General features: G+C 39.1%; 1 protein-coding gene across 1 annotated transcript in view; it reads left to right on the forward strand.

Moving 5' to 3' along the window:
- Nucleotides 1–7,454, forward strand: part of RLBP1 (retinaldehyde binding protein 1) — a 30,275-nt gene extending 22,821 nt beyond the window's left edge. Inside the window, exons 5-8 of the mRNA XM_018571793.1 lie at nt 1,001–1,179; nt 3,265–3,423; nt 4,740–4,850; nt 7,101–7,454. Of these exons, the coding sequence (XP_018427295.1) occupies nt 1,001–1,179; nt 3,265–3,423; nt 4,740–4,850; nt 7,101–7,259 (608 nt within the window). The 3' untranslated portion in view covers nt 7,260–7,454. The remainder of the gene's footprint in view (nt 1–1,000; nt 1,180–3,264; nt 3,424–4,739; nt 4,851–7,100) is intronic.
- The last annotated feature ends 3,729 nt before the right edge of the window (nt 7,455–11,183 follow it).

Below are 11,183 nucleotides of genomic sequence, written 5' to 3' on the forward strand. Positions count from 1 at the left end.
CCCGAGTGCTGGTGGGCCCCCGAGAAGATGACTTCATCCAATTTCCCTGAATTTCTTGTTATCTCATTATGTGAACTGGATTCTTATTTATGTTAATGCTGGGATTCTTATGATGATCACAGAAAAATAAATGTGTAGGAAGAGACCACAATGTCCGTACAATGCCTGGAAAACAAACATATGTTGGGCTGTTTGTCATCAAATGAAACATCTAAATTACACCCAAAATGCATCTGGAAATTAGTAATTAGAAGAAGAGAAAAACATTTACCGGCCATAAAATGCAAACACAGAGCAGGACTTTCAAAGATTAGTTTTAGAGAATGTCAAGCCCATCTCCAGGCAATAAAAAAAACTTACCTTTGCAGTGGAGCTACCCCCGCACTGCAAAGGTTAACGCTAGTTTTACCTAGGGGACACTATTAAAGCTGTTTTACTTACCTGATCCTCGGGGCTGCTAGACCGGTTCTTGTAGGTTCCTCTCCCCTGTGATGCAGTGGTCAATGGACCGCTGTTGGCATCACATCTTATGTAGGTCCATTGACGTGAGATGTGAGGACATCGAAGGACATTACAACATCAGGAGTGGATGGGGGGAATAGGGAAGCGCAGACTGCCACAGGAGCCGGGATCAGGTCAATAAAACAGTTTTATACGACTTCCATAGACAAAATGAGCACTTAACCTTTGTAGCCTCACTGCAAGGGTACTTTTTTTTTTTACTTGAGCAAGGTGCAACAATAAATACTTCCAAAAATCAGGACAGCTTGACTTGTTATCACTCACCCCTAAAGCCTTACATTGTCCAAAAGATTTTCAGAGCTCTCAGTCTGAATTATAGATGTTTTAAAGAACAATTCTGTCTGCAGTTTACACAAGCACCGGTCTTGTTCTGTTCCATGTACACTAAAAGGGTTTTAGATTCATTAGTCAGCCTTCATTAACAACACTGGGCCACCCAGAAGCCATTCTGACTACTAACCAATAATCTTTCGCACAGGTTATGTCAACTTCCGTCAACAATATCCAGAGCTGTTTGAAAACCTGACCTCAGAGGCAGTACGAAGCACAATAGAAGCTGGATATCCAGGAATTCTACCCAGTCGAGACAAGAATGGAAGAGTCATTCTCCTTTTTAACATTGAAAACTGGGACTATGAGGAGATCACCTTTGATGAGGTTTGTCTTAGTCAGATTCCACATTAATATAAATAATAGCAAAAAGGCAAACTGAATTTTTTATATTTGAAACTTAAAGCTGAACTCCAGGATAAGCAAATATTGTCTAAATACAAGAGCTACGTGTATTCTTGTTGGAATCTTGGTGTGTTCCATGTATTTCTTCCATATCAGCACTAGTCCACTATGAAACTTTGCCTCTGTGCAGGAGTTTCCTGTAAGAAAGACCGGTCATTGCTGCTCTTTCCTTGTGCAGGCTGACTGGTCTGGTCTCCGCCACCTCCTGTAGGCAGCCTGTAGTTGGTGGGGCCTGCTGGGTCCTAGGTTTGTGGCTATTGAGAAATATATATAAATAAACATTTCTGAGACTGGCCTCAGCTTTAAACATGTTTATTAAGTAAGAAACTGCAGCTAATAGGATTCTCTAATTATTGCAGTAAGCTCAATAGGAGTTCATTTTGGATTGGTTGCCATGGTTATAGCTGTTTTCACATTTGTTTTTCTTCCATACACAATAAGCCCTAGATGTATTTAAATGATTAAGACTGATCTGTAGACACTGCAATATATATATATATATATATAGATATATATATGTATATATATATCTATATATATATTCTTTTGTGAAATGTATTTACAACCTGTTAATTCTGAGGATGTATTTGAAATCATGATTGATGTTGTCATAGATCTTAATTCAGCAGTTGAATTCAGTCAGCAGTTGAATTCAGATGTCTTTTCCAGATTAGGTCCTTTTCCCTTTGTGGCTTGCTTGCACCACATCAGTTCAGCACGGACTCAACAACAAGGCATATAGAAAACAATTGTTAAAAAAGAAAAAAATTGTAAGCCCCAACGCCAGCCCAAACAATTTTTTTCAGTTTGGGGTAGCGTGAGGAAGAGTAAACCTTCTATCTGGTTTTATTCGCTGTCTATGTCTCCATTGATTCCCCTGAACACACACATTTTCTGTTTCTGTAATTTCGGAACAAGCAATGAGGGAATACGGGTCTCAGGACAGGCTGGCATAGATAGAAACATGCCAGAGATACTAAACCTTTCCTGTTGTACTAATAAAGTGTTATGTGGTTATCATGCTTTGATTTCCTATCACTTCCTATCCCTGGGACACTCAGGAATAGAGGTGAAAGGAAATGTCCCCACACAAATGGCAAACAAATTCTTATAGAGATCTAAATCCCTCCAAAATCTATTCAAACCTATAGCAAAAGTATTGACTAAAGTTAGGATTTAACATTTTTTTCAACTGTTGGCGCTATATAAATCCTGAATAATAATAATAATAACTTGCCTTTATGAGAAGGCAGCTTAGCAGTACAGCACCTAACCCCATTATTACATAGGTAACTTGCAGGGGCTCTTTTTGGGACTGGAATTTCTTTTACTTTCAGCACAAGAAATGAGAGGCAATCTCACCAGCCTGAAGGGAAATCCTTAGTTGTCACCAGAACAAGTGTCCCCATTGGAAGTTTTCGCCTCTATTCCTTTTCCGGTTGCAACTATAAAATGTTGGATTGCCTATCACTTTCTGTCTGGTGACAATGGCCACCAGGACAAATAGAGAGGTTGAGTCTCACCCATGGGCACACAATGTGACCACACTCTATCAAAAACATAATCAATCCATCGGATCTGACTGTGTTATTGGCTTAGGAACCCATAAGGTCTGATCTTGTAGTAACTACGAGGACAGTACAGCTGATTTCTATGATAACCAATGTAGCTTAGCTAAACTTTCACAAATAACGAAGGACTGTGTGTGATATTAATTTAAACCAGTGGTTTTGGATGTACAGTTGGCCAAGGGGCAGAAACACATTCTTTCTATAGCTCCACCTATTATCCTAAATAATGTAATCTTTTTGGGATATGTGATGGCACTAAGAAAGCTCTACAGTGCCTCGCAATGCCTAAGTGGAAGGTGTTTTGCTTCCTTTTGGCCCACCTTCCTATAAACCTTCTAGAATATTTATGATATTCAAAAACAACTCATTTATATGTATTTAGATGGCTAGCCACTTTGTTTGTAGATATTATACACTCAGTATTTGGATCTTTCAGATCTTACGTGCGTACTGTATTATTCTGGAGCACCTACTGGAAAATGAAGAAACACAGATCAATGGCTTCTGTATTATAGAGAACTTTAAAGGATTCACAATGCAACAGGCTGCTGGCATCAAACCATATGAGCTGAAAAAGATGGTGGACATGCTGCAGGTAAATTTACTGTCTATGAATACAAAAGTTTCTGACTATTGCTAATTCATGAATTGGTAGCGTGCAGCCTTTAAATAAAGCAGATGATGATGATATAAAAAAACTACACGTGCAGAAAATCATTTGAAGAAAATGTTGATGCGTCTTGTAGTAAACCTGGCAAACTCAGATGGAGCATATTATAAAAATACACACTGAAGGTCCAGAAATATAGGCCACTGAAATGATATGCATATCCTTGAAAACATGAGCTTTTTTTCTGCCTTCCACCCTCTCAGGTTCCCTATGGATTTTTTGATGTCATACGAGCATCACTGACCAATAGGGATTTCTCAGGAAGGCTTGGGGTACAGTTGAATTAGAAATGTACAGATCTGCATTTAGGTTCACCTTCCTGTATCTCTGAAATTACTAATCATTATGTTTAATAATTTTCACTGAAGTAAAAGCTGATCAACAGGCTCCCCCTATCCCCCAATCGCACTCCGAGGCTAGCCATACACAGGGCTGAACAAGAAAATATTCCCAATTCTCCCATCCATTCTAAGCAGTCTGAATAAGGGATTTTCCCTTGCCAGGTTATTGTATTCTAACAGTGACGACAGTATACTCCACTTAGTTGACTATATCTGACTTCTCAAGTTAAGAAAAACAAGAGCAGGATGGGTTAAATAGGGGTGGAAGAGGGGATTGATATTTGTCCAGAGTTGAGCTGTAATCTCTCATGTTCATTTATTGGTCAGATGCTCAGTTTGAATATTCCAGGTTTGTGATGGGATTCTTTAAAAAAAACTCTTTTTGTGATGTAAAGGAGCTCAGAATCATGGAGCAGAGCTTCCTAAAGGGACATCCTTATAATGAGGCGGTTGCCTTAGGCGGCATCTCATTGGGTCTCTTGGAGACCAGAGTGTCCCAGGTTACAAAGAGCTCTTAGCAATGCTTTAACTGGCATCCTGCTGAGCTGCTGGCAACCAGTGACATCAGTGAGCTGGGCAGAACACCAGAAAAAGATACCGTGAGTTGTCACCTGAGAGATATGACCATTCAGAAATAAAAGATTTATAGGAAGCAATATAATCTGGCATGCTGTTAAAATACTATTAACTGGGGCAGAGAGGTCTAGGTAAAATCCCCAGATATATCAGATATAACACTTTTGGCAAATGCCAGATGGGTTCGTCTGCCCTAATGCTTTTCAATTATAATTACCCATTACCGTAGCCGTGTCTCTTCGGTACAAATTTGTTTCTCAAATCTGTATGTGTTATGTAACTTTATATTTTCATTTAATTTATATTCACATTTATTACCAACAGGATTCCTTTCCTGCCAGGTTTAAAGCTGTTCATTTCATACACCAGCCCTGGTACTTCACCACAACCTACAACGTTGTCAAACCATTTCTGAAAAGTAAACTCCTTGAGAGGGTGAGTCAGTAAAAAGCAATAAATTGTTTTCCTGGGGTTGAAGGCGGTTTTTACATTGCTATTATGAGTCAGTGGCTGCATGCAAGGCTAGGTTAACCATAAGAACAAGGTCATTAAGTTGACAGTAAATCATTTCTTAGAAATTACAGAAGGCTTCAGCGAATGATCATTGATGCCATGTTCACAGGATAGTTCTGTCTTACATCCATGGGGCAAACCTTGAGAGATTAGTATTTTTGCTGAAGCTTTGTGGAAATGATTCATGTGAATTTAGTCCTTAATTAGAAATGGCCAAAGTCATGTTTTAGTAGTAGGAATTAGAATAGCAGTTCAGGAAAAACTTTTAATTTTAGTTAAATCGGCTATCAGGTCCTACTGAATGATACCTCCTGGGATAAGAAGTGTGGAGGCAACATTGCAAAACATACTGAGGGGAATTTATCAAAACTAGAGCAGACAAAAACCGGAGCAGCTGTGCAATGCAACCAATCAGCTTCTCTCTTTCATTTTCAAATCTTAACTGAGCAAACTGAAGAGAGATGCTGATTGATTTCCCTGGTCAAATGCTGATTCTGTCTGCTCCAGTTTTTATAAATTCACCCCACTGTATTTAGAATTGCTCAGAAGGGTTAGAACTTCTGTTACGTCAATGCTGCTTGTGGCCTCTTTGGAAAGAATGTCTTTCATTTCTGGTGACATATAGGCTAGGAAGTGAGTTTAATTTTCCTCTATGGGGGTCACTTTTTTTTGGGGTGGGAGGGCTTTTTTGATGTAGTGTAAGACTCTGGACAGGGTAGCAGGAGATGCTGGATTTAAATAAATCTGTAACCCCATAGCTATATTGAGCACAGAACCCACAAGATTAGTATTCTGTTACAACCACCGCTTTATGTATTTGCATATACTTTCCTGAGAGTCATCTGTATGGATATTATGACAACCTACTGACTTGGTGATATTCACAGATCGTGTCCAACTCAATAACTCGGACTCAGAGTAGAATCCAATGTAGTTTATTTGCCTTCTCAATACAGAGGATGTGATTCCTTGTCATTCTTAGAGCGAAAAGACATTCCTATCTTTGCTATTAATTGGTTAAATAGAGACCCTTTTACCTCAGTGAGGGGTGATGCAGAAAAGGAAGTTAGGAGAGGCTGGAAGGGTCTAGCAGAAAACAGCAGAGCAGGGGTAAAAGGAAGATACCAAGTTATACACAGATTAGGCTGTAACAATGCTAATCTACCACAAGTAGCTAAAAATACAGCATAGCACAACGAAATTAAATGAAATATATATGCAGTGTAACTTAAAAAGGAGAAATAATAAAAGATGACACTGGCTGTGGCAGCACAATTAGTGGCCGCATCTTTCACACCCTTGCACATGACAGCATTTAATATGAAGAGGGTCTGGGCCAGCATTGGGAGATGCAGGGAAGGGATGTGCAGGAATTGGGGGAGCTTTATGGCTAACAAGTGTAAGTCTACTGATGCACTGGTGGGAGCTCTGAGGCAAGTATGAGATATGAAGGATTTATGTGCTCACTGTGTAGGGGTGAATGATGGGGTGTCCTCCCACTGCTGTGTGTGACATACTCCGCACTGTTCCATTCTGTACAATGTGCAATGCTTTACATTCTCTACAATGCTCCATTCTGAAGACTGCACTTTGTTATATACTCCAAACTGCTAACCAGTACAGTATTAACAGACAGAGGTGATGTGTATCACCAAGACTTCCAATACCTCCCCATTCAGTATATGGGCAAACTTTACTTAGCAATAATAACTCTTACAGTGAATAGCTCAAATTATTGCCCAGCTTCTGCAGCTGGAGGCCAACCAATATGTGCAAAACTTGTTTTTTTCAGGAAGAATACTTCACGAAACTAGTATACATATAGTGGGATGCTTGAGAATCTGGCATTCGAAATGAAACCTGGTAACTAGCACTGGTGGAACCAGGCTTTTATTGTAAAGTCTTCACTATCCATTAAGTCTTATCCTGGTTTAATCTTGGGTTAGGGAATTTTTACATAAATATGTTCTGTACTGTAACTGAATCAAAATCTCAAACTGTTAGCTGACTGTCTTAACAGTTTTCCTACTAATTATTTCCTAACCATTGGCCTAGAACAAGTATGGAGACCAGAGGATCTGCCTTTATCAATGCCTACTTTTTTCTTGGAAGACACTTATAAAAAGCAATGGCAATTCAGAACACCATGCTAAATTAGATGTTTTTGTCTAGGTTTTTGTACATGGGGATGACCTGGCGACTTTCTACAAAGAAATTGATGCCGACATACTACCAGCTGACTTTGGGGGAAACTTGCCAAAATACGATGGGCGAACAGTGTCTGAGAAGCTGTTTGGAGCAAGAAATGATTCTGAAGATACGGCTCTTTGAAGAACAAAATATATGTTATATGCCTCAAATATCAGTATGTTATTACAAAAATGCTGAGGGTTATATGTTTCCTAGTTCTACTGATAGTAATAAAGTCTGCTATAAGCACTATGACATTGACAAATAATTAGGATATCTATCTGAACTGTCTTATCTATCTACTGTATATACTTAAAGGTTATATATGGATAGATATAAATCTGTAGTAGAGGAAACAATATTCATTTCATGATACTTATGCATATTCACTCCCTCTCAACCACTAATGCCTCCATCCAGTGTAGGAAACAAAAAGAATTGATAGACAGTGATTGGTTTCCTCTAAATGCCACCATTCTTCAGTACATGCTAAGATCATTAAAAAAAACTCCCACTAGGTTCTTTGAATAAACAGAATACAGGGAGTATGGTTGGCCACATCTTTCCTGTCTCCTTTCAATGATATGTATTAGATAGAAAATGGGCGATAGCTGAGTGTGGTAAGCAATCTACAAATATCATGACCATCCATATGGGATATCTTGGCTAGCGCATTTGCCAAGGGTAGTCATAATTGATCCATGTGATCTGAGAGGAACTCAACCCTTGATATCGGAACAAGGTGAACAATCTCTGCGACTGTTTGAAATGTACAGTCCTTTTTCAACTTCACCAGATCATGCTGTCAGCCAAGTGGCTACAGTAGGTCTTGGCAGTGTAGCCATTGGATAACCACGGATGCATTTTTGATTCCCTGTCATTCTTATTGATAGATCTGCCTAGGTATGATTACTGTCCTTTCTTTTGTCTTTTGAGGCTAGGTATAGTCCGAATAAGATACACCCCCCCCCCCAAAAAAAATGCCATGCTTACAAGGGGTACTACACCCAAACCCCAATACTGCTTTTAACACCACTGAAAGCCATGGCCTGCACACTTTCATAATGCTAAAATTATGAGTAAATCCTAAATTATGAGCTTGGGAGGTTCATCAGTGCTCTCATTCATATAAACAATATCCATGACCTTGCAACTGGACATGAAATAAAATCATTGTAGATAAAAGAAGACATTACAAAAATTACTGGAGAGTTTGTTCCTGGCAATGGCCCTAACCTCCCATTACTGATGTAGCACCATCACTGGGTTAGATATAAGAAAATGTATTTTAGGTCATTATAAGGTGTGGAATTTCTTCAAATTCCTTCTTCTTTAATAAATTACCATCGTTTTAATCATTTTCAGTCTGTATATTTACAAAACACTGCTGATGTGTTTATTGTATGACTGTAACCATAGATAAGCCGTAAATATGAATCTGTTTTGCATAAAATAATGTAGAGAGGATTGATTGGCTCCAGACATCTGACCTTACTGCTTATGTTCCTAATGACTTCTAAATACAGACAGTTATTAGGATCTGTTTTCTGTTACTAGTACACTGTAATTAACAGTAATCTACGTTTACTGGACTAAGCACCGACTACTTCATAAGATGAACGACAGCATTTTTATGAAGGGATTTGACCATTTAAAGTATAGAGTTACACAGCATAAGTATTTACCATCAGCATTTAATTAGCCTACAATTTCCAATATTTAGCTTCTGTCCACAATAACATTCATGGAATCACTAATTAAAATATCAGGTATATAACAAAGAAAGACTTTTTGCACACTCACCCAATATTAAACCTGTGAACACATTCTTGGGCTACAGTTTCTAAAAATATTTACCAAGCCAATAAAATAAGTTCTACTATAAAAGGGGTTGTGGCATCTTAAAGAGACTCCAAACTCACAAGATAAATCTTAAAAATACATTCAAGTACCTTAACAAAAATGTATCTTATTTGTGTATCACTCGGCTGTAGATCATCAATTAATCTCTGAATTGGTGTTGACACTGTCCTTCCTTCTGGAGGGTGGCTACTTGTGTTCCCCATGGTCCCTGTGTGTTGTAAAGTAGTCACCACTCCAAGTTCACTCCTGTGATGGACTACATTCTCACGTGTAGTTTACTAATTTCTATTGAGATTATAGTCCATCATAGGGACCATGGGGAACACAAGTAGCCACTATGCAGAAGGAAGGACAGTGTCAGCACCAATTCAGAGATGTTTTGAGGATCTACAGCCAAGTGATACACAAAGATACATTTTTGTTAATAGTTAAGGGACGTTTTAAGATTCAACTTCTGAGTTTAGTGTCACTTTAGGGTTACATTCACACTAACCTCTAGCCTTTGGTTTAATTAAATACAGGAGAAATTATCCGATATGTAGAAACAAACTTTATGCTCCCCAGATCACTTTCTCCTGCGTTTAAATGTACCTTCATTTACACATGTCCAGATAACATTTTATACACAATATGTGTGCTGTTTTTTTTCTTCTTCTTCCTTTACCCCCATACTGAAAGTTTTCTGTATTCATTATTCTTAAACTTGAGCACCAAATACGCTTTAAGAACCAGCAAAGGTCTGGAGCAAGGATTATAAAACTAGGAGAGTTGGATTGCCATGCTCACACACAAGCGGTAGCCCCGCTCTCCTAACATGCCCCCCTTGGACACTGCTCTAATATACAGGGAATGAGAACGATGATGATTAGAGCAGTGACCAGTGAGGCATGTCGGACCTCAGAAGAGCTCCTGTGTGAGAGCCTCAGTCTGAAGCTCCTATGTGATGGCAGCACAGGGTTTTTTTTAACCCATGATGCAGCACTTACCTGATTACAAAAAGTAAAAATAGAATCATATTTATTACTGTATATGCAGCCAGACTGCACTACAGTAATACATTTAGAGTGGTCAGTTGGGCTTTAACCTCTTGCCGTCCGCCCGTAGTAAAAAAAACGGACGGACGTAACTGCAGCATCTGCGGGTTGCCGTCTCCAGACGGCAATTTTTTTCATCAATGCCATCGTTGGACACACTGCAAATGAATAAAAAGATTAATACATTTAACATTAAAACAACGTCTATATTTTGCATTGAATGGAATCATTTTTACAAGTGCTTATTATTACACTATGAGAGCAAAGAGAAGGTGTTTGCTGCAAACCATAACTCAATGAATTTTCAGTGGCCTAGCACACATAGCTTTCGAGATCCTTTGCTTGCAGATCCAGATCGCTGCACACCATTGATGAGTGAGTGTAGAAATCTAAACATTGTAAAACACAGATCATTGGGATTCCCCTGGAGGGAATCTGACCAAACTCTCCAGAAACACCGTTCATCTTTCGAAGTTTTAGCATTGTCCTTTGTTTCATATGGATGGAAATCACAATAGAATACTTATTTCTGTTGTTTTATCCTTGAAATAAACTTTATCACGTACTGTACAGTTGTCTTTGTCATTGAAAGAAAGCATTAAGAGTTATTGTGTTGGAGGGTGAATCCAGACCCTGCAGTTATTGACTATCATCATTTGCTGACTTTAGAATTTTACTGTGCACGTATTTCATTTTCCTGGCTTGCTTCTGCTTGGCAACTGCAAGGAACAAAGCAAACACTGAAAGCGCAACTAAACCAAAGAACCACAAAGTAATATATCGGTGCTCACCTGTTCTTAGATGTGGCTCCATTAGTTTTGTTTTTCTTTTCCAGTGGTGATCCGTCCTGTCCTAGGGTGAAAACATTAACTCACTTTACTGTATCTATGGAGGAGCAGCGTTGTCACCCTAGGACAGCAATTGTGTTAGGACTTTACAGTACCTCCCCATCTCCATAACATAGGGAGGAGGTAGGTGTTCTGTAATTCACAGTGGTGAACTGGACAGGGCTAATCCCTCTGCCACGATGGCTGGCTAATGGTACTTGTTGTTTCTCCATTCACAGCGTCTGTCAATGGATCTCTGAATGGATGATGTGGGCAGAGTCATGTAGTGATGTACCAGATTCAAACAACAGCAGCAGCCTGTGGGGAGAAGGCACATGGGG

Source organism: Nanorana parkeri, unplaced genomic scaffold (assembly GCF_000935625.1).
Source record: "Nanorana parkeri isolate BGI_ZX_2015 unplaced genomic scaffold, ASM93562v1 scaffold42, whole genome shotgun sequence".
NCBI classification, from domain to species: domain Eukaryota; kingdom Metazoa; phylum Chordata; class Amphibia; order Anura; family Dicroglossidae; genus Nanorana; species Nanorana parkeri.